Source organism: Caloenas nicobarica, chromosome 10 (assembly GCF_036013445.1).
Source record: "Caloenas nicobarica isolate bCalNic1 chromosome 10, bCalNic1.hap1, whole genome shotgun sequence".
Lineage (NCBI taxonomy): Eukaryota > Metazoa > Chordata > Aves > Columbiformes > Columbidae > Caloenas > Caloenas nicobarica.
The window spans coordinates 16,634,808-16,658,585 of record NC_088254.1 but is presented as its reverse complement, the minus strand read 5'-3'; the positions used below and the strand labels follow the sequence as shown (position 1 = coordinate 16,658,585).

The 23,778-nt window shown below is 45.2% G+C and overlaps 1 protein-coding gene across 1 annotated transcript in view; it reads left to right on the top strand.

The window, feature by feature from the left end:
* The window catches only part of AKAP13 (A-kinase anchoring protein 13), a 74,428-nt gene extending 52,401 nt beyond the window's left edge, over positions 1-22,027 (top strand). Inside the window, exons 15-31 of the mRNA XM_065641336.1 lie at positions 164-276; positions 1,289-1,435; positions 1,685-1,935; positions 2,557-2,682; positions 2,787-2,904; positions 3,449-3,697; positions 5,930-6,006; positions 7,375-7,556; positions 7,639-7,721; positions 8,051-8,230; positions 8,925-9,089; positions 10,840-10,910; positions 11,436-11,480; positions 12,643-12,693; positions 13,076-13,525; positions 15,287-15,599; positions 16,443-22,027. Of these exons, the coding sequence (XP_065497408.1) occupies positions 164-276; positions 1,289-1,435; positions 1,685-1,935; positions 2,557-2,682; positions 2,787-2,904; positions 3,449-3,697; positions 5,930-6,006; positions 7,375-7,556; positions 7,639-7,721; positions 8,051-8,230; positions 8,925-9,089; positions 10,840-10,910; positions 11,436-11,480; positions 12,643-12,693; positions 13,076-13,525; positions 15,287-15,599; positions 16,443-16,492 (2,671 nt within the window). The 3' untranslated portion in view covers positions 16,493-22,027. The remainder of the gene's footprint in view (positions 1-163; positions 277-1,288; positions 1,436-1,684; positions 1,936-2,556; positions 2,683-2,786; positions 2,905-3,448; positions 3,698-5,929; positions 6,007-7,374; positions 7,557-7,638; positions 7,722-8,050; positions 8,231-8,924; positions 9,090-10,839; positions 10,911-11,435; positions 11,481-12,642; positions 12,694-13,075; positions 13,526-15,286; positions 15,600-16,442) is intronic.
* The last annotated feature ends 1,751 nt before the right edge of the window (positions 22,028-23,778 follow it).

Here is a 23,778-nt window from a genome sequence, read left to right as displayed (position 1 = left end):
GTCAGAAACCAATTAATGAAAGTGCATTTCTGTGCATAGCCATGCAACACTTGCTTAGGTTTTCAATTCATATTTAAAATGCATTTCTTCTGTGTATTTGAAAGTACATTTGGCTGGGTTTTTTTGTCTCATAAACAATATTTGGTGTTCTGTTTTTCTGCAGAGTTGGGAACGATGACAGCTTAATACACACTTGGAAATTCCTGTCGCAGTCAACAGACTCCTTACATAAAATCAGCCGGGTGAATGAATCTACAGAGTCACTGGTTGATGAAGGTAAGAGATTCTCATGGCATTTATAGGAAAAGGAAGGTCTCAGTGCTGCTTCCAGAAACAGAAAATCCATTTGGGCATTTCAGCAAGTGTATTCCTTTCTCATGGGCAATTAAAGTGCATTTACTTTAACCCTAGGATATTAGTACAATAAACTAAAACAAAGCCCACATAGTAATTTCTTTAGCTTGATGAATTGTGGGAATACATTTAGAAGGTTTCAGTTACAGTTGAGTTACTTGGAATTTAGCTCAGGGACAAACATTTCATCTTGCGTTGTGCCCATTCCTACAGCCACAGATTTTTCACTCTTGTCTACCTTTTTCATGCTGATTTCTTGGGGTTTGTATTTTTCCTAGAGGGGGAAAGGAAAAAACATATTGCTTGGTTTTGTGGGTTTGCAAGTGAAGTAATTTCTGAAGTTTAAATATTTTTTTTTGTATGGTGCTTTTTAGGATATAATCAGTATTTTTTACATCTTAGCCAATATTTGCCTAAAAAGAGCAGAATGGGGATGCTCATGGTGACAAGAGAAGATTTCCCAGTTCCTGCACAAATGAGCAATCTTTCTTAAAGATACATGTGTGTGTATGTATTTTATGTAGTGTTTACTGCATCAGTTCTGGCCTTCTAAGCTTGAAAACACAGACTTCACAAAGGTCTGAATTGCCTCGATTCAGTAACGTAAATGAAGGAGGACAAAATGGGTGTTTGATATTTTATTTATCTGAGATGATGTTGCATTGCAGATAAGGAATCCATTGTATTTTATCTGAGCTAGAATTTGGTCTGTGTGAAAACGGTGAACAAGTTTTGGGCAACTAGTAAATAACCTTTAAAAGTGCTTTTCATAACCTGGTCCTTACATGGTATAATTCCATTTTTGTATGAGTAAAGGAGAACGTGTGTGATGTCTATGGTATGACAGAGAACGCCTAAACCTAAATGAATAGACAAGAATCTCAAATGAGACAAGTTACCCACATCTTAATGGCACTTACATTGGTTTGTGAAGGTGCGGACATGAACGAAGGACAGCTGATGGGAGACCTGGAATTAGATTCCAAGCAGCTGGAGGCAGAGTCCTGGAGCCAAGTAGTGGACAGCAAGTTCCTACAGCAGCAAAACAAAGATGTTGTCAAACGGCAAGATGTCATTTACGGTGAGAAACTTGCATCTTAATTTTTCACGCGTTGTAGATGGCTTCTTGAGATATGTGCGTGGATTTGGGAAGCTTTAGGTCAGTGAACAGGAGCATTGACTTGGTTTCCTCAGAAACCAAGGTTTAGTTCTTGAAGTTCTTAGAAACGTAATGTATTCAGTGAAAGCTTGCTTTCTGCATTTCGCATATCCAGAAACCGTTTAAAAAAAAAATATTTTGAGATTTTGACCTTGTTCTCATCCAATACAGAGCTAATGCAGACGGAAATGCATCACGTCCGCACCCTGAAGATCATGAATGATGTATACAGTGCAGGGATGTTAAAGGAACTGCAGTATGATCAACAAGTCGTGGACAAGATCTTTCCCTGCCTGGAAAACTTGCTGCACATCCACAGTCACTTCTTCCAGCGGATTCTGGAAAGGAAGAAGGAGTCGTTGGCAGACAAAAGCGAAAAGAACTTTGTTATCAAGAGGATAGGTGACATCCTAGTGAATCAAGTAAGAGCTGGAAAATGCTTGCACTTCTGAGAGCACAACTGGAAACCAGGCATTCTCCCCTCTTATTTATGCCTGTTAGATAGTCACAGCTGATGGCACCTTTACTCTTCACACACGTAAACATCTCCACCTCTGCTTTTTGAAACGCTTTTTGCACTTTCAGAGGAAGGTCTAATGATGAAAACTAATTTAGTTTATTTTGTGGGAAAGAGAAGCGTTCCCTGACAGGCACAAAATGGTTTGACCATAGCCTGGATGGCAGGCAATAGACCACAGCAAAATATGCCCAGTGTATTTCTTGGCTGAGTTACTGACCTGTTATTTAACTTCGAGTGGGTCATTTTCTTTATCTGTGCTTTCTCCCTTCTGCTTTCTGTCTGTCTTGACTTTTTTTGTTGTTGGCTTTTAAGCCCTGTGAATAAAATCCCAAATTTTGCAGTAAGAGTGCGCTTAGTCAAGTCCCAATCTCAGCTCTTTACTTTCTAGAGCTATGCTTGCTTGATTTAGGACTTGCTTTGGACTAATTTGGTTTCAAGTCCTTTTTAGAGACTGGCAGGCACTGCTGGGATATCACACCAGGAGCTCAGTGCAAATTGCACCTTTGTGTCTCATGTCTTGCAGTTCTCTGGTGAGAGTGCTGAGCGAATGAAAAAAACATATGGCAAATTCTGCGGGCATCACAATGAAGCAGTAAATAACTTCAAAGATCTGTACTCAAAGGACAAGAGGTTTCAAGCATTTGTCAAGGTAGGACCCGGTAGAACAGACGTAGTTGATGGAAAAAGTATGTCCTTTCTGCTCTCTGGTGAGCACTTTGCTACAGTACTGAAATTTTCATCGTTGTTCCTTAGAAAAAAATGAGCAGCTCCCTGGTGAGGCGTCTTGGGATTTCTGAATGTATCTTGTTGGTAACACAGAGAATCACAAAGTACCCGGTCCTTTTACAAAGGATACTGCAGTACACCAAAGGTAAGGGTCAGTTCCTCTATTCTAAGCATTTATTTGTTCCTCCACAGTAAATTTCTTGGACCCTTTTCGCTGAAGCAGATTTTCTTAGAATAGACCAGCTAATCCACACCACACCACACTAGTCTCACACCACTGTAGTGAGATAACTCAGTTTCGAATCCCCATTTAGGATTAGTTATTTGGGTACCTTGATTTAGTTATTGTAAGTCTGTCTATAGCTAATTATGGAGCAACACACTTAGACTCTAGAGTTTCCCAGCTTGATTTTTTTTTTGGTAAAGGCTAAAATATGTGGTTAATTTGTGCATTTCACCTATACTGTCTCCTATACAAAGTATATTGGAATAGCCCCCGACGTCAGCCGCATATGGGACAGGTTTTGTGAAAGTCTCCTTAAGGGGGAAAAATGCAGCCTGTCTCATGAAAGTATTAAAAACTTATAATGTGGGAATTTGGGAGGGAGATGAGGAAGGAAATAAAATCAGGAAGTTAAAGAGTCCACAAGGATGAAGTGAAATCAAGGTGTTTCTCTTTCTGTTCAAAGAAAATGAGGTGGAACATGAAGACTTGACTCAGTCATTAAACCTCGTTAAAGATGTGATTGCTGCAGTCAATAGCAAAGTCAGCAATTATGAAAAGAAAATGCGCCTTGGTGAGATTTACAACCGAACGGATAGCAAGTCCATCATGAGGATGAAGAGTGGCCAGATGTTTGCAAGAGAGGACTTGAGGCATCGGAAGCTCATCCGAGATGGGCCTGTTTCACTAAAAAATGCGGCTGGCCGGTTAAAAGGTAAGGCTATCCTGTCTTTTGTCAGGGGGAGGATACAGCTCGCCTTCTTTGGGTGGAAGATTAGTCCTCAGCTTGGTGTCTCCAGCCTTGATTTATTCCTCTGCTTTGAGAGATTTTGACAGGAGCTTTCCCTGTTCTGTACCCTCGCTTCCCATCACAGCATTTCTGATTCTGCATGTTGTTTCTGGGGTGATTGATAGCCGTTTCTCCTCCCGGTGACTGCTGAAGCCTTGGCTTGTGGTGACACCTTGGTGTGTCAGCCAAGGAGCAGAGTTGCTGGGGGATCCTTTGGGCCAGGAGGACATGATGGGGCTGCAGTTGCCCAGAGCAGTGGGTCGTATCTCCGCGCCACGGTGCGCACGTGCAGCAGTCCCAGGAAGCGCGTTCGCTGCATCCAGAACCCAACCTCAGCTTCCCAGCGGCTCTGCCCACCACCAGCGCTGCCTCCCTTTTGCTCTGAGGTCTGCAGTACGGCTGCCCAGGCCCAGCATTGCCATCCCGGTTTCTCTGGAACTCGAGAGGTGTCCCAGGCGTTTGGTGCTCTTGAACCTCTTGAGCTGCTGACGCGAACTGTTCAGGAGAGGCTCTGGTGTCCCTGCAGCTGCCTCTTGTTTGGTCAGTGTTTTCTGGAATTTGCTTTTTGTTTGTTACCAGGTGGAAATAGTTTTTGTAAGATGCCGTGCTCTCCTGAGCACTGAAGTTCTCTGCTGAATTAAACACTAAATCTCCCAAGGAAGCCTTCAGCTGGGACCACGGTAGCAGTAAGAGCAGTTGGGGCTGTTTCTCAGGCTTGGCAGGAAGGCTGAGCTTTCCTTCTCTCACTCCAGCATCAGCTGATTAAACCACGGTACTTGGGCATGAATGGGGACAAGTAGCCTGGTGCAGGGAGGCAGTGATAACACGAAATTCCATATCAAGTAGGATTTATCTTGAGGTTTTGGAAACAGGAAGTTTACGGATGGTTTCTAGGCACCCAAGATGACTATTGACTTTAGGTGGTGGATGAAGCAAGTTATGCCGCCGTTGTGAAATCTTGTGATAAGTACAGACTGCATTTGCATTTCCAAGTCGTAGAAATGCACAAATATACCTCTGGCTGTATTGCAAGCTCCCAGCAAGGGCAAGTCCCCCAGACAAGCTGCAGAGTCCAGTGTGGGAGCGGCTGGTTCATATGTTCATGCTGGTTTTCAGGATTTGAAATGGAGCACAGAGAAGTATAGGAAAAACTTTTCTTAGAGGGTTTTAGCACTCTTGCAAAGTGCACAGACGATAGAGAAGAACAGAGTCAAATGCCGACTTTTGCAAATCTCCCAGAGCTTTGAGTTCATTTTGTAGCTTTGATTAAAGTTTGGTGGTTCTTTTATCTGGAACGGATCCTGTCTTCCCAAAGCAGAATGGAAGGAATTACCCACGGCATGATTTAACCTTTTTTTGGTTTGCTTCCTCTCTGTCACAAGATTTCCCAAGTACATTACACAAAACCTCTTTGTACTGAGGGCTCTGGGTGGGGCATTGTACTTGGTAGTTGCTGTGCAACTTCATGATATGTCATTAGGAGACTTGGAAGGCTGTCTGTGTACTCTGGGAAGAGGCTGTATTCTGATTTAAAATCCTCTGTTGGCCTGATGTTGTGCTTCCTTCTCCCGTGAAAGAAAGCCAGGTCGTGCAGGCTCCCCTTGGAGTCTGCAAGAGTTGCGTTGGTCTGTGAGCTGAATTAGTGGTGGCTCCTGAAGTCAGTATGTCCTGGGAAAGAAACTGCAGCTAACAAACGTTGTTATTGCACAATAATTTACACTCCACAAACCACTCATCAAGAGAACCATAAAACCCAAAACTTCCTGTGCAGATATTTTGCTTGAGGGCTAAAATATTGTTTGAGAAAGCAGCACTTCTATTCAGTAAGCGTCCCTAGCTTTTGCTGTTATGCCCATGTCCTACCTGTTAGAAAGCATGTGGCTGGAGAGGAGCACCCCTGCTCCGACAGATGAGAGAAAATCCTACACATTTCCCAAGCGCTGTTGTGTTCTGCTTTACGCAAAGTCAGTTCAGAACTAACGCGACCCAGCATCTCCAGGAGCTGCCGCTGCTCCTACTGCGAACTGGGAGGTTGACCCTGCTTCCAGTATTTGCAAATGCAGCCCTACTGCTCCCCAGCACCAGTGTTATTAAAATAAATCTGTTTTGGGGTGGGTCGCATGGTTATATTGCACTGGTCTGCTTTTTCTTTTGCAGAAGTCCAGGCTGTTCTCCTCTCTGACATGCTCATATTCCTTCAGGAGAAGGACCAGAAGTATGTCTTTGCCTCACTGGTAAGGCTTCAACCTTTTTCTCCTCCTTCGTTCTCTATATGAGAGACCCTTGATGTGTGTTGTGCAGTGAAGCCAGATATCACCTGCTTAACAACTTAATTTTCTTGCTTAGAACATTTTTGGTTGCTGAGCAGACTCTTGTTCTTTTTGATAGGAAAACAAGTCTTCATGCCCCACCTCCCCTTTCTGCAGTGCCTGGCACAGCTGATAATTGGCCTTGAAAATCTGCCTGTCACTTGATACACTTAACTCCTTTTCAGTTTGTGCAAATTGAAGCAGAGATTGGAGTGGGAGGGGGCAATGGGATAATGCAAACATTGTAAAAATGAATCTTAGCAGAAGGAAATGTCCTAATACATTGTTGAGCTACTGGGGGGGGGTTGGTGAAATGCCACTACAGTAAATTCAACAGAACAGCTTGAAAATAAATATCAGAGGAATATATTTGTAACGCACAAGACCAAAAACATTAGCTTTTGAAGGCAGGCCTCATAAAAGGGCTAGGCACACTGACCTGCTAAACCAAACCTAGGACCTAATTGAGTCTGTTGGGGCTGTACCTTGCAGGCATGGCCTAGACTGGCTAAACCTGGTGACCTTTCCACTCTTTGAACATTTTGAAAGCTCATAATTCGTTATTCCTGTTCCGCCAGCCATCTGCACAGACTCAGTGCCCTACAGAGGGGAAGCTGGTTTGCACACACGTGCTAGCGAACCCCTACCAGATCACCCCAGTTGTAGCATCCTGTAAAATGCACAAAGGGGCTGACTCATATGCTGATGACACAACAGCAAAGGGATGTTTTAACCGAGCAGGCTGATTACTCAGAGACCATAGCTCACCATGAACATCATCTTACATACGTCTTCTCCATCACAGGAGTCAGCTGTGAGCTTCTGAGAACAGCAGGGGTTTTGTGGGCTTTGAAAACAAGATGTTACTCCATCCTAGGAAGAGATGGGGAAGATAATGTGTTTGAAGCAGGGGCTAGCAAGCTGCATGAAGTTTAAGGAGCTGTGATATTAATGACTGAGAGGGTGTGGGCAGGAGGAGAGGAGATCAAAGGTCTGCCGAAGTTAGAGCAAAGTATGGCAGAGCTTGCAAAACCACAAAGTCAACTGTAAATTAATTCTTTGTTGAAATGGTACAAGCTTAAATTGCTTTTCCTACAGAACCAGAGGAAAGCAAGCCATTTTCTGTTCTTTAACCTCATTAAAATGATTTATTTTTTTAATTAGCCAATAGGTACAAAAAATGTTTGCAACCTGAGAGAGGTAGCAGTATGGTTATTGGGGCCTTTTTAATGCTAGTTTGCATCTGGGAATTAGTACAGTTCACCCTCCTCACCTGTTTCTTTCCATCCAAAGGACCAGAAATCCACTGTGATCTCTCTGAAGAAGTTGATTGTACGAGAAGTGGCTCATGAGGAGAAGGGTTTGTTCCTGATCAGTATGGGTGTAAAGGATCCCGAAATGGTGGAAGTCCATGCCAGCTCCAAAGAAGAGCGTAACGGCTGGATACAGATCATTCAAGACACAATGAACACCATGTAAGCTCCAAAGCTGTTCTTGCAGGGCAGGTGATGCACATGGTCATGTTCTGGTAGTAATTGAGACATGTCTCTTGTCCAGGGATAAAGATGAAGATGAAGGAGTCCCTTGTGAGTCTGAGTTTGAAAAGAAAGTGTGGGACGCAAAAGTGAGAGGACTGAAAGGTAAAATCCTGTCTGGGACAGATCTGGGGAGTGATTTTTGAAAAACTTACAGGAATTGTGTTAAGTTTTATGATTGAACTATGACTTTTTTTTCAAAGGAGTGAGAAACCTGCATCCCGTAAATGATTGCAATCTTTGTTTGCACCTCACCGTGTTTTGCATTATTATTTTTCTGAGCCTGCTGGTTGCCATCACTGTGCGGGATTGCACAGAGCATGGCTGTATCATCAGGTTCCACTAGATGGAGCCAATATCACGGGAGTCTCTCAGTTTCCTTGCCGAAGCTGTTGTTTTCTGTCTTCATCTCTATTTTCTCTTCACCCCCACAGAACAACTTCAGCAGAAGGATAAGCAGATCCTCCTCTTGCTGGAGGAGAAGACTAAGATCTTCCAGGACATGGCAGACAGTTCTGTGCAGGAGGACATGCCAGGCTCCAGGCTGCTCTTCAGAGCCAACACAGAAGAGGCACCAAAAGGAGAGGCCATTATGAAAACTGCAATAAATGAGGGTAAGCAAGTCAGAGTGACATGTTAATTACACTAACCAACTAACCCATCATCAGTGAAACCATCTTCAGGCACCGGTTTTGCATGGGAAGTCTTCTCTTTGTCAGAATAACAGAATAGATAAGATATTGCTATTCATGGTATTGTCTCCCATATTGGTGGCTGTTGAAAGAGGGCCAAAAAGAAGGCAGCACAGAGAACAACCATGCATTGAATCTGCCCTGGGATCAGGAGCACCGCAGGATTTATCCTTGGCTGAAATCTGAACCGTCCAGGCTTTTGCTGTGCTTCGGTCTCAGCAAGGTGTGAGATTGGGGCTCGGGTTCCAGCAGGTGCTTGTGCCTGCAAGGGACAAACAAGTCTGTTGACAAAGGCAAGGGTAGATGGAAACTCAGGCGACTTTCTGGTGTCACTCTTGGAGAGGCTAAAAATTAAGTACTGTTGTCAGAGCACAACAGGGTTGCCTGGAGGGAAAAAGGAAGGTGTAAGCCTGCGTAGATCTTCAGGAGTTGGATTTAATGGTCAGACAGACTGAGTTTTAGCAGAGGGAATGCGTACTGGTCATATCATTGTCATAGTATCGTAGTTTCTTAGTACAGCAAAGTGTGTGAATTTCTGACCTGAGCCCAGACAGGGATGAAAATAGCTCAGAAGCCTGAGGTGGTCTTTAACAGAGATATCCTTGCTTTTTATCAGTTGAACTCCTGCAAGACTTGGTGAACAGGAGCCTGGGCACTGCCCTCGGGCAGCAGGTCAGCAGCGCTGCCATGGAACAAGAAGGAGGAGTTGGACCCGTCTCTCTCCCTAGAAGGGCAGAAACTTTTGGAGGATTTGACAGTCATCAGATGAACGCCTCCAAGTGTGAGTAGTGACATGTGCACATCAGCGTTTGTTAATAATACATGTCACCCTATCCTCTCGAGGATATTGCTGAGTCAAGCACCTTCTCCCCTGGCTCTGCTCTCTGTGCATTTGTGTTCCACATACAACTGCATGTGTTATTCGTGCAATTAAGTCTCTCCCAAAGAGATGTGTGAATATTTATTTCAGCAGCATAGTTGGCTGCTTCCCAATGCTCTCTTTCTTTGCCGTAGTCATCAGAAACCTCCCTGTCCTCAAATTCCTTTCTCTGTGGTCTCATTCATACTCCCCATACAGCCAGTTTTGCTGTGCTGGTGTCTGTCTCAGCATCGGGATTGTTGGACCTCGTCTGACCTTCTGCATTAAAGGGGCAGTGTTAGCTCCAGACAGTCAGACATGAGAAGTATGTAGAGGTTTTCCCAGCTCTCTTGGAAAGCTGCAAAGCTCTCCACAGGCCTTGTCATCATAATCACAAATATATTCACGCTGGAGGGGTTTGTTTAGGGTTGTGCCTCTCTCTGTTGCAGTGATGAAGGCTGTTCATTGTCAAGCTCTAGGTTTTCTGTAGAAACGTCCTCTTTTGAATTAGATTGTAATTCAATAGTTGTAGGGTCTTGGGAGAATTTGGGCAAAGTATGCAGCGCCTGTTTGTTCAGCTGGAGGCTGGGAGGCATGAAACCTGGCTTTCATCTCCAGTTCTTCTGTTCATAACCTGTGCAACCTTGGGCAAGGCTTATAACCTGACTCCCTTTCGTTCTCCCCTCCAGCAAAGCAGAAGGGAGGTGTTTCCTCCTGCAAAGAGGTGGAAGGTCCCAGGACGTGGTGCAGGAGAGAAGGTCTGTTAGGAGGACTTGACGGTCAGCCTTTAATAGCAAAGCCTGCCTGGGGGTGGTGGGAGGAGATGGCCTTCGCACTAGGTATGGTGTCCTACAGATTGCTGCAGATGCAGGTGCATGTAAAGTTGTTTATTGTTAAAAGAGTGGCAGTAGGGAGGTTACCAGGGCAGGTGCGGGGTTTCACCATAGACTGCATTTCAACTGGCAAGGGCGGTGCAAGAGCCTTGGCAAGAGCCAGAGGACTGAGGGGCCGAGCGATTCCTTCACCACCACAAGTGGAAGGGCAGCGCAGGTGGAGGGTTGCAGCTCTGGTGGCCCCACCACTCAGTTCAGTTCTGCTGGGGAGCACCGATATGAGCCATCCAGGGGCAAGTTAGAAAGAGAAGTCCAGTGTCCCTTTAAGATACAGGCTTCAGATAGCTAAGGCTAAGGATGAATTGTTAGCATAAAATTACACAGGGTATTGCACAGCAGTATCTGACCCAGCTGTAAATTCCATTTAGACAAGAGAGGCATTGGAACTATACCTGCAATAATATACCCCAAGATGATCCTGGTATTGTTCTTCATTGGCACTTATTTTGTCTCATGTCTTCTCAGCAAGTGTTCTTTGGTAGTAGACAGCAATGCGGGGGCTAGACAGACCACCGATTAATAGGAGTGTGCCGAATTTACCAGCACGTTGTCTGAAACCAAAGCCAATCCTAATCTGAATTCACATCCACTTTTTCTGGTGATCTGGACATGTTCTGTATACATAGGGAGCAAATGGATTTAGTTAAAGTGTCGAGAGCTCTGTGTCACTTTTTATGAAACATCTGAGCTTCCCGTATTAAATTTCTCAGATGTTAGCAAGATGATCTATGGTTTTAAAATGTTGAATAACCAGTGTCAATGCTGGCTTCTTCCTTTAGGTGGAGCGAAAGATGAAGGCGATGATGCTCAGGACCTTCGGAGAACAGAGTCAGACAGCATTTTAAAGAAGGTATGGCCTGTTTTATCTATCTACTGCCACTGAGTTCAGATTTCAAGAGATGGGCAATTCTAGTATTGAAAAATGCCTGAATTCCTTGACAATTAAGTGCATCCTAGTAAGTTAAAAATAAAACAAAATTAGAAGTATGCAGCCAAAAAACACTTCGCTGTAGCTGAAATCCTGACTTGAAAACCATTGCAAATCAGTTGTATTCCTTTGTGGCATGGGTTATGTGCCATCTGTCTGCAGATCAGCTAAAGCATGTGTTTAATTATGCGTCGTTATTGAAATGATAAGGTCAACTAGAAGCTTGCACCTATTCTTGCTGTGGATCGATCCATCATATAACTACAAAATGATACCTAATTAACATTTTATTTTATATGATTTTAACTTGTCTAAAAAACATGCATGAATTCTCCCAGAATGGAAGATGGAGGGGGAGTTTAATGTGTCTGTCATTAGTTCAGCTTCAGAACACATTTGGTGTGATTTCTCATTTGTCCTCATATTAAATCTGTGATCTTTTCATAGGGTGGAAATGCTAATCTGATGTTCATGTTGAAAAGGAATAACGAGGTAAGAATTGATTCCGTTGCTCAGCTGTTTCCTTCACTTAAGTGGCAAATGAATCTATCTCAATAGGTGATAATGTAGAAGAAAATACATTTCATTTGCTGAAGCGCATGTAGACTTTTAAATACATTAAGCTGAACCCACTGTGTCATTTATTTGTTTAACCTTGGATGTTCAGGCAGGGAATTCGCTGATTGTCATCTGCTTGCCAGCAGGATGATATGTGCTGATTATAGGCACCATGGGTTAATTACCACTAGGATGCACAGGGCTGTATTTATTGTGCATCTGCAGACAGAGGGAGTGTAATTCTATGTTGCAGGTGCAGTGAATTGGGGCAATTAGATTTCTATTCTCCCTTTGATACACATTCATAACTCCCAATTAGCATTAATGGCAGAATGAGAAGCAGTTCTCTTAATACTGGCTATCACACCACTATTGCAAATACTGCAGTGGTTTTTCTTCTTAAAAGTAATTGTAGGATATGGAAGATTCAAAGAATTTTTTAGCTAGGCTAAAAATATATTTAGAGGTAGGGCATTGCTCCAAAGTAGCTTGCCCTGTATCGATGCACGATGTGTTCACATATACGTGTATTTTCAGAGAGCCTACATGAACACACCTGCTGTACTTATGTGCCTGCTGAATTGCAGTTTTCTGTCTAAGGACAGTGGAACTCATATGGGTCATCTGGGGGTGGAAGAGGACAAATAGTTCACATTCATTTTAAGATTTCTTCTTTTTTTGCCCCTTGAAGTTTTTTCCCTGAAATTTTTAAGTGAACTGCTGAGTTTCATCCCAGTTACTCTGCTTGTTCTTGAGCAAGCTGGTGCTGTGGGAAATGGTTCACAGAGACAGCCTGGGCATTCCCGTGAGGTCTGTGTTGTTCAGTGCTTCTGTAAACATTTCCTTCCCTGCCGCACTGACAGCAAGGAAAGTGAGGAAGACAATGTCAGGCATGTCTGAGATGTCCCAGGGATGTATTTGTGTACTGGCGAATGACACAGTCATTGCAAGTGAAGGGTGAGAAAAATGAGGGTGTAGAGGGTTGACTGTACAGCTTGTCAGACCGGTGGGTCACAGTGGAAAAGAAAAGGAGGGTGCTTTACATGCACCTAGGCACACAGTGAGATCTAATAGCACCGCTTTTGTTTTCTTGCAGCAGGTCCTCCAAACCATTACCAGCCTCCATAAGCTGCTCAGTGCTTTGCAGGTAGGCTTGGCCATTCATCCCGCTTTTGCATGCTGCTTGCCCAAACTGCGCATCCCGCCAGTCAGTAACAGCCACTCGTGCTTCACCCCCATCTCTCCTTCCCCTTTGCCTGTCACATCTCCACAGCTGGCTTGCAGGCAACGTGCCGGCAGGTCGTAGGAATGAGCTGCTGCCTAAGTGAACCGGTGCTTGCCTGAATTTTTGAAGCTGCTGGGGAGATGCTCTGCCAGCATCCTCCGGTCACTCAGCTGCAAGGCAGCAGTGCTGAGCTGTGAATTTGGTGGGAGAAGAAAGGGTTTGATACAGCATCTTGAGGTTTTCAGGGATGGAGCCTCTCTCTGTGGAGCGGATGCTGCAGTCATTTGTGTCCCCTCTCTCCTAGGGTGTTGTGCTGCAGCAGGACACCTACATCGAGGATCAGAAGCTGGCTCTGAGCGAGAGAGCTCTGACCCGAGGCTTCTTTCGGCCAACCTCGCTGCTGGAGCAAGAGAAGCAGCGCAACCTGGAGAAGCAGCGCCAGGAGTTGGCCAACCTGAAGAAGCAGCAGACACAGCACCAGGAGGAGAGGCGGAGGAGAGAGAAGGAGTGGGAAGTGCGGGAGAAAGAGCTGGCGGAGCAGGAGGCTCAGCTGGCCCAGCGAGAGGAGCAGATCCAGAAAGGGTGGCAGGATCTTGAGCGGGAGCGAGAGGAGCTGCAGGTGAAGAAGGCCTCCTACCAGCTTGACCTGGAGAGGCTTCGTACAGCGCAGAAGCAGCTGGAGAGGGAGAAGTTGCAGTTCAAACAAGACATGGAGCAATTAGCTCAAAGGCGGCAGGAGGCTGACCACAACCAGGTAAATGATGCCAACAGCTGGGTTGCTGGGGAAGGCATGCCCTGCAGGGAGCTGCTGGCTGGCTCCTTGGCCACCGGCATGCCAGCAGTGATACGCTGACACCAGCCCAGCTCCAGACACGCAGGGCTTGGTGTTTAAAACTGGCTCTTTCCTTCCACGTGATGTGCAGGGCTGCGTTTCTTCCACCTCCAGAGCTGCCCAGGCATTGCCAGTGTTGATGCAACACGGTGTGTTCAGGATGCCAGGCCAGTCCTGAGCAGTAGGTGGTTACAACACCCACTTTTCTGTGCCTTGTGTTGATGGACAGCAGAGCGGAGGTGGCTGGCTTGCAGAGAAGATGCCCCAGGCAATCCCAGGAGGATGGATATTGCCTTTGACGTTGGCTTTCAATCCATGGGGCTGAGCTCTGGGGAGCAGACAGGCAGCTGAGACATTCTTCTCAGAAAGAGCTTGGGCACTGTGGGTTACCTACACCCTCCAGCTGTCATGAAAGCCACTTGCGAGGCTGATAACTGCAGAGGAAGGCTGTTTGTGTGCTTATATCCATCTCCAAAAGCATTCTCGATATCTAGAAAAGAGGGTGGTTTTGTCCCTGTCCTAAAGAGACTGGGCACCTGCAGTCTGGTCATGTCTTAGTGAGCAAAAATCCCCAGCTCTGCTGCAAGAGGCTTCTGCTGTCTACCTGCCCACAACCAGCCAGAAAAGCCCACACGCAGATCCTGCTCTGTGAATTTTTCAGCAAGCTGGGTTTTATTTTTTTTATAACCGCATGGCAGTCTGGCTGAGGAGAACAAGCATCCATTGGCAAAACATCGGCTGAATTTGATCCTTAAGCCTGTTTCTGATTGATTGTTTGTTTGTAACTCACTAATTCTGAATGTAATTTGCTTAGAGCTGTAGCAAAATTAGTTTTAAATGTTGGATTGCAGAATGGAAATGATTTGTGGTGCCTGAATGGACTAATTGCGGAGCTCAGCAGTGAGCTTTGAAAAACAAGTCATCAGAGGAGGGTTTGCTCCCTCCCACCCTGGTTCCTGATCAGGCCAGAAGTTTTCCAAGCACACAGTGAAGCTGTTCCAGCATCGAGCACACATAGACATGCAAGGGGTTCAGATGCTGTGGGAGAGGCTGAGAGGTGAAATAACTGCGAGGCCTGGGGGATCGGGAGAAGTCAGCACCTTTTGGAGGCGGGTGTCTTACTGGCATTTCAGAGCTATTAATAGAGGGTTCGGTGAGGCTTTGAGCTGTTGTTTTGATCTTCCCTTTGAATGTGTGGACTCAATTACATCCTGAGACAGCCGTTAGGAAAAAGAAAAAAATCAAGAAAAATGTTTTTGCTTTCATCTGTCGCTCGGGAAGGCTTCCTTTGACACATGCCGCTCTGATGCCGTGTGCTGGCGTTCCCCTGCCAGAGAGGCACGCTTCTCCTTGGCCTCCTGCCACCATCTGTGTGTGCAAACGATGCAGGGTGAGTCTTGTTGTTGAGATCTTAGAGAATATTTGCCCTTGGCTTGTTGATACATCACATAGTACATGTACGAGCAAAAGATACTGGAGCCTTATTCTTTATATTCCTCATTTCTTCATCTCAGAGAGGGCTTTTTCTCTCATTGCTTTGCCTGAATGGGAACCACATTTTAGCTGGTGAATGGGCTGGATGGTTCACAAGAGCAACCTCAGGTCTGGGACACACTTTTCCTGTCTAGGTTCTCTGCTGGCTTCTTTCATGCTCCAGTAAAACACTTTTCTTTTCCTTTATAGGTTTCAAATCTGCATGAGAAACTCTCAAGAGTCCCCTCCCAGTCCAGTGTCGATGACTCCTCCAAGCAGAAGAGCCCTTCCCTTCCTAAACAAGGGCACTTTGATGCAGAACTGTCTGTCTCCCCTAAAAGGAACAGTCTTTCAAGGACACACAAAGAGAAAAGCACTTTCCATTTGCTTAGCACAACAAACCAGACTAACAAGGTGGCTGAGGAACAGCCCCAGATGCCTACTCGCCTCTTCAGTTTAGCCAAACCAAAGGAGAAGAAGGAAAAGAAGAAAAAGGGCAGGGGACATCGCTCCCAACAGTCTGGTGAGTGTCAGGGGAGGTCATAGGTGTTTTTTCAGATTTGGTGAGCTGGTTTTTTACTCCAGCCAGCAAACTTGTTGAAGCCGTGAAATCTAGCCTTGAATGTGGATGGTAACACTTGAGGGATGGAGAAGATCAGCTGTGATAAGTGGAGTTCCCAGCTTGAAGTGATTTTCTTTGTGGGCTTTTTTGCCTGGTCTACAGTCCCTGGGGTTGTCAGAGGCACACGCTCTGCTCCTTGCTCCTTTCCTTCCCTGTCCTATGCTGAGCAGCCTCCACGGGCTATATTCTCCCTGTATTTTTCGGCTTGCTCTGCTTTGAGAAAAAAAACGTCCTGCTTCAGTGTATGCGCTTTCAGGAGCTGCTGCTGGGATGCTCCTGGCTGTTGCAGCCCCTGTGGTATTGCTGTCTGTTAATTCTGTTGTAGTTTGGAAGGGATACTTGCAATCCTTGCAGTCCTTCTGATGGCCTCTCCTTTCCCTTAGAGCCAATCTGCCTTGTCTCTTAATCTGAAAACAAAGAAAAGCAGGATTTTCTCTGGTAGTTTTGGATCCCCTTAGGACTCAGCTCTGCACCTTGAGCCTCTGACCCACATGAAACTTGATCTCATGCCCTCAGATGACCAGCTTGATCGGTATTAACTCACTGATGTTTACCGACTTGGGTACAGGAAAGCTCAGCAATTATGAGATGTAATGTCATGGAAGCTCATCAGGGAACTGGACATCTTTTAAGGTGCCCAGTGGACCTAGAAGACAAAGGGGTGTCCATGCACACAGAGTCCCACTCTGCCTGCTGTATTCCCATATTCCCATAGTGATTCCCACCTGGTTTTTTGTGCTGCAGATTCTCACTCGTCAGAGGCACCTCCAGAGGGTGAGGAGATCTTCTGCTGAGCACGGACAGTTCCATCGGTCACTCGGCATTGGTACAGTGGACATCTCCCTGCCCGCTCCACAGCGCGCTGCTGGTGCCTGCATCTGACGAGCATCTGGAGGTTTTATTTAAAACATGTTATGAAGTCTGTTAAGTGGTGGGAAAGGGCCTCTCTCCTGTGGTTTTGGGTGAATTCTCGCCGCAGAGGCTGGCTGCACGGCAAACAGTACCGTCTCTCTGTGCAAACCTTGGGTTAAATGGATTGGGATAGATGTTTTCTGTCTCTTCTTACTGCTAAAGGATGTGAGAACATAGCCTTAAGGGGTCTGTGCCTTCAAATTCCCCTTTTCTGGGGAACCTAACCAAAACTAAGCATTTAGCAAAAGATGAGGACTCTACAAATGGTGCGTACACACTGGCATATATAGATATACTGTATATATACCTATATGTATCTACGTATCCACTGGGATATGCTTGCAGTCTGTACAGCTAAGCTTAGCTCGGCCCATGGGGATAGGTGATACCTGATGACTTTCAGGGAGCGCATAGATATTAAATATCTTGCCCTTACTGCTCCAGTTGTAACACCGTTGACTTGCACACCTGTTTTGTGCTCGTGGTATATGGACTGTTTGGTCTCAGAAAGGTATCTTACACTAGGAAGCAGTAACAGCGTTCAAAACAAAATTTCAGAGGGGGGAAAAAAAAAATCCAAAAGATTTCCATGGGACAGAGGATTTAAATGTCGAACTGTTTCCAGAATCAAGCAGAATTTATTTAGGTATATTTAAAACAACGCAGAAAAGAGAAATTTGGTAGGCTTGTAAGGCAACCCCAGGGACTCAGAACATTTTTTTACACAATCTCTTTGAGCTCCAGCTCAGTCTTTCCATCCCCTAAGTAAAGATTTTTTTTTCTTTTTGCCAGAGTATAGTTCTCCAGTTGCATTTGACATCCCTGATGACTTACTGGAGAGATGGCTGAAAAATCTGCTTTTAGGGACCTTTGTTCTGTTATTTGTATTTTTCTTCCCCCACTTATTGTGTTACTGTTGGGCTTCTGTTTCTCTGGATTTTGTCAGCTTCCTTTGCTCGTTTCTAAGGCAGAATGAGCCAACAGCGATTTCAGAGCATTTCAGTGAGATGTTGCAGGTCAGGGGATGAGTGCAGTGAGCAGAGCAAACTCCACAGAGGCAGCTCCTAGTCCCTGTGCACTTATTAACTGTTTCTGGGCAGAAAATACATTCTCTTGGACAAAACCACCGTGTGGCAGGTCTGCTTCCATCACTGTGGGCTGCAGGGTGAAGGTGTCCATGTGTCCCCGTGTTGCCATCAGCACAAAGGGAAGGTCTGAGAGCAGCTCTCGCTGTGCCAACTGCGAGGTGTTTGTACAGCTGTCAAATAGAGGGATGTGTTCAATGGTGGAAGAGAAATGTAGGAAGCCAAACTTTCTTCCAAAATTATTGTTCTTCCAAACCCTGTCAGGAGAATTGCCTGAGAAGGTTTGTAAGTGGTTGTGAGATGCTATCAGCTTCAAAATAGCTCAAGGGTTTGCTCAGAGTTTGAAACTGTCAAATGCATTTCCTCTCCTACTAGTTTTTCTTTTTTTAAAAAAAAAGAAAAGTGTTTATCTTCTTGCATTATTGTATGATTTCAGCTTTTCCTGAGGTAGTAACCTGCAGCAGTTTTCAGAGCTTGGTGCTGATGAGTATCAGCAGCATTGATGGTGAGGTGGATGTTTAGACTGGTCTGTCTTGGTCAGTGCAGGAATCCTGAACTCCCTGCTTGCTTTTGAAGCTCTCTAAACTATTAAGACTCAAAAAAAGAAAGAAAAAAAAAAGGAAGAAAGGAAAAAGGTTTGAGATTTATTTTTATTTTACTGTTTTTAAATATTATTTGGTGCTTGTTCTTAGTTGCAAGCAGGGCTTGCAAAAAATATTTATCTTTCTGTTTATTTGAAAGAGTTCTTTTTTTAAAATAAGTTTACTTGGTTTTATTTTTTTATTTTTTACTTTTTATTTTGCTTTTGTTTGGGTGTTTGAGGGGTGGTTAGTGGGTTTTTTCTTTCTTTTTTTGTTTGTTTGTTTGTTTTCTTACCAAGAGATTGGTAAACCAAATGTTCTTATCTCCCTGGTTCCTACAAAGCCAGGGTTTGGGCAGTGCTGCTTTGCAGCCCATGCCATGCCTAGAGTTACACTATTTCAACTGAGAGCTTTCTTTAAGGCAGAGCATCTTTGGGCCAAAAAGAAATCTGGAAAAAGCAGCAGTGACTTCAGACATGACTCCTCCTATCAGTTAGTTTTCCTTGTTGAAATATTTTTGTTTAGATTGTCTCATATCTCTTGGAGGCAAAGGAGAAAGCAAAACATGGAGCATCTTGCAGTGATGTGAGTCTGGTGGCTTTTCCAGAGAGATCTCTTCTCCTGAACCTGAAAGGAGCTGGAGGAGGCATGTGCTGGTGGTGTGATCTTTTTCATGAGAAAAACACCAATTTCACCGAATGGCTTCTACCCTGCTATTTGTACATCTGCAAAAACGAATGTGCCGAGCTGAAATGTTTGGAAAGCAAAGCAGTGTGTGGCTCATTTACTGTTGTGTAAACAGAGATCAGGTCCACGGTATTTCTGAAAGTTCCCTCGGTCTGTAATAGCCTTTGCCAGAAGGAGCTTTTCTTTTTATCCCTTATGTTTTTCCCGGTCTCAACGTCCTGAATTCATGGCATGGGAATGTCCCATGGTTCCAAGAAGGGCATCGTAAGGGAGATGTGTGACCCAGAGCAGCAGGGCTGAGCCTCTGCCTGGCTTGACCATCTCTTCTGACCTTTGCAAATCAAAAAGAGCATTCAGTGCCCGAAGTGAAAACAGTGTAATATTTACTCAGTGATCTCCTAAGGTCCCTGTGGTTCCTTGTCAAAGAAACCACGGGCATGAGTCAGAAATACACCTACCAGAAATACTGCGTATCAAAGCTGTTTGTGTCTTAAATTCTGGTGGACAGACCTTTGTCCCTGGAGGATGTATGTTACTGTATGATTCACTTTTTTGGAATGAAGCCTTTACTCCCACACTGCTTCCTCCTTCTTTCACCTTTAGGAAGGTGAGGGCTTGTTTTTATCTTTTTATTTTTTTGCCTCTCGGGTTTTCTTCGGAAAGGCTTGGCATAGGTTCCCAGAGTCAGATTCCCACTCTGATCCCTGCAGGTTGCCTAGGGTTGTCTGCTAGATTACAGTCCCAGCTTTATATCACCAAAGCTTTTCCTCTTCCTGGCCCTAAAATTGCATTTGCTCCGGTTCCACGCCTGGCATCCATCCTGCAGTTGTTGAAAGCATGTTATTTCTTCAGCCCAGCCTGATGCTGTATCTAATTCCCAGAGCCGGTCCTTTGATCCAACTTGGAGCACCCAAACCAGCCCATTTTGCATTGAGATCTTGCAACACAGAACAGGTTCAAAAATGTCTGTGCAAAGCCCAGATAGTTGGAGTGAGAAAAGGACTCTGCAAGGGCTCTTGGAGCTTTTTTTGCTGGTGTTTCATGGAGAGGAAAAAATCAGACTTTCTTTTCTAGGGCTTTTCTTTGCCTGGTCTTTATCACTGCCCAGCAGAAGGGGTTTCAATGAGCAGGGAAGCGGGAGCACGGGCTCAGATGGAGTACAAAAGTGGGTAGTATTAGCTGGGGGTGCCAGAACACCCCGGCAATAGAGAGCAGCTCTAGCAAATGGTGTGAGACTCGGTGGAGTTGTGTGAGGTTGGCCTTATCTTGTTTTACGTGAAGTGATCATCTCAACATGTAACTTGATGTCAGTTTGATGCCATAAAGCACTTTAAATGGAACTGGTCTTGTCCCTTTTCATCTTGGTTACGTGGAGACAATCAGCTTTGCCATTCCTTCCCCCTCTTCATCCCCAGCAAAGTTCAAGCTGCAATTAGGCGTATTTCTGGTTTTGTTTGGCTTTACCCTGAGAGGGCTAAGGAGGGCCAAGCTTTTTGTATTATTTTTAGACCAAAGTGGTGTAAATCTGACTACAGTCACACTGCAGACAGGGTGAGCGGCAGGACCAGAGAACTGGCTTCTGATGGCTCAGGTCTGTCCCCCAGGAGAAGCCCATGCCAGTGTCACCATCCCGTCCCTCACAGCAGGGAAGCAGTCCCACCAGTGGTTTGTCCTCCACCTCCCTTTCTTTGGAGGAACCCAGAGCAAAGGAGGTGGGGAGGGATGCACCAAGTAAGTGCAGTGAGGCCCTTTCCATGCACTAATTTACTGTCCAGGCCACTGGGACACCTCCCAGGTGCCATCCCTGGGGCAGTAGCTCTCACCACCACTGCGGGTAGACTCCTCACTCTTGAAGTTTGACCGCTGCTGAGAAGCACAGTAATGCCATTTGTGGATTTCTGCTGCCTTTTGAAGGCACGAGCATCCATAGAGTCTCATCATCTTTGCACCTTCCTTGGGGCACTAGGGTATCTCAAAGCTGTTGCTGAAACACCCAAATCCAGTCCTTCCAAATGCCACCGAGTCAGAAGAGGTTCATCAGGTGCCAAATCCCGAGGAAGCTGCCTAGAATATCTGTGGCATGGGGCAAGGGAGGACTGGGCAGGGGGCACAAGAGAGAATCTGCTAAAATCCCACAAAACATTCCTTGTTAACCAGAACTCTGGAAATTATTCTGCCTGCTGGCCAGGTTTGGGAATTTAACATAATTTAAGGCACCCTTTTAAATAAAAAAAAAAAAACCTCTCCTGCTGCTCATAACTCTCGCTTCATTTGTCAGAAGGGGCAGCAATCAATGATTAGTTCTCGATCTGGTGATGCAGCTAAGTTTTAAAGGTAGGCGAGCTGAACTGGCTTAATCTCCTACACCTCGTGCTCTTGAGTGATGGGAAGCGTAACGCTGGTTCCCTTCCCACCTGCGTCTTCAGGGCTCGGTGCTCTTTTTTTCCACACGCATTTCACTGACACTGATGCTTTGCCCAAATATATTCAGCTTCCATTGCTTGGGGGAGGGGGGAACAGGATAACAATCACTGCTTTGCATACAGCTATAAGATTCGTATGTATTTAAGCTGTCTATAGGTATCCATCCTTTCCCTGCTCTAAAGTATTTTACTATTTTCTTTAAGGATATTAAACACTGACTCAAAAAAAAAAAAAAATCTATGTCCAGTTCAGTTCGTCTATGGTTAAAGTTTAGCCTGGTGTTTATTTTGTACTAATACGGAATGCACTTGAGTAATTTCCAGAGCGTTGAGGAGGTGTATTATAATAACCTGATATACCTCTGCTTTTGGTTTGTTTCTTAAATATGAATAAATAAAAATGCTTTGCATTTTCATGTTGAACCCATAAAAAAAAAAGTTTAAAAAAAAAGTTGGAAAAAAGAATTTTTAAAAAAAGAGGGTAAAACCTAATTGCTGTATGTTAATTTGTAATTATGTAAAAAGTGAGCAGGTTGTTGACTGTAAAATTCTCCAGTTTTTCTGTAACTTGCCAGAAACCATTAGGTTTTGTAACAAGCTTTTATTTATCTTCCTTTTTAGTTATCAGCATCAACCTCTTGTAAAGTCATTTTTCCTCTAAATAAATTTGATTTTAAGTCTGAGTTTTCTGCCCAATTTCTTTCCACACCTTTGGTATTTCTACTGTTGACTTTGTTGCACCAAGGCTCAATGAATAGACATAACCCTGACCGGTAATCATATGTTTCCATTATTTTTATCATCTGGATTCCAGTCTGCACCCATTGGGCTCTTTATTTTCCTTCTCTTAGAAGGTTCGTGTTTTGCTGAAGGGCATATGGCTGTAATGATATTCAGCTCTTTGGGGTTTTTTGCCCCTTCGCACATGAGGCTTTTCATCTTTTTACAAGGAGAGGAAGTGTCACAGCCGTTATCTCAGCCACTTCAGCCCCACAGGCTGAGACAAATGGCAGCCTGGTGGCTGCATGTGCTGTCTCACGGGGTTTCTGTAACCTGCCAAAATAGCTCTGTGTCTTTGGCAAATCCTGGACATGGCGGGTTTTATCTCATTTGGCTGGGGGAAATAGAGATGCTGTGTCTCGTCGCAGGGATGGGGAGAGAAGGAGAGGTGTTTGCACGCACGGTGTGGTGTGCTTTACCTATTTCCACATCCCTTGCAAGAGGAGGGTCAGCAGAAATGCTGTGGCCAGCGTCTGGGTCATTCCTCTCGCCTGGAGAGATGGAGGTAAGTCACGTTCCCAATGCCTGCAGACATCGGCGCAGGCAGGAGAGGGTGCCAGCAGCTTGCTCAGAGCACAGTGAGGAGCTGGCACAGAGAGCCACAACAGCTGGAGTTTCTCCACCATCACTTTCTTTTACCTGTAGAAGCAAACACAGCTGAACCGCTATGGGACTTGAGCATCTTCTCCCTGGGCAGGAGGAGCAGGGAGACCTGAAGCCTTCATCCTCTGTATTGATTTTGAGGCAGAGGAATTGCTTCGTTTCCATCCTACTATTTCGCTTTACCTCAGGAGTGTGATAGGGAAGGAGAGGGGATGCTTGAGGAGAATCAGATGTATTGATCAAATCCGTGAGGTCATTGACACGAACACTGCCTGGCGGTTTTGGGTTGTTTCTTAACAGGCGTTGGGAAATGCCAACCCACCCTGCTGTGCCCCGTTAGCCAGCAGTGCGCTGCATGTATTTTTCCACCCCTCTCAGGTCCGTGTTGCATGTGCTGTTCTAAAAACCTGGATCATGTCAACGAGCTCAAACCTACGCCCTGTCACGCAGCACTTGCTCCGAGACGGGCAGCTCCCTGGGTGTGAGACAGGAGATGAAAGAGCTGGTTTATCTCGACGGCTGCTCAGTAGTCCTCATTTTATTTGCATTCCCATTTGTCCCAGCTCACCTATTTACCGAAGGGAATAAAAGCTTTTGCCGAACCGTCGGCTCCTGTGTAAGGCGTTTAAAGAGCGTGTTTTCCCATGTCCTCTCTTGGCTCTGCTGCCTGGATGCCCGACGGAAACACCGCTGGGTTGCCCCAAGCCCTTGCATTGCTGCTGTGAAACAACGGCTACTTCTGCTGCTGGAACACAAGATGCTGCTGCTGGCAGTGCCGGTTTTCCAGGCTGCTGAGATAAAACGGGCATTGGTCATGGGAGGAAGAGGAGCATATTTACTGATAACAAATCTTGTGTAGAAAAACCAAATTCCTGCTGGCTCTTGCTGGGTAGAGGCCAGTGTGCAGGGCAAATAGGGCAATGTGATCTTCTCTGGTCCTGCACAGCACACACCAAACCACCCCTGTTTCCACAGGCCAGAGGGAGCCTGGGCATGCAACACAAGTTGC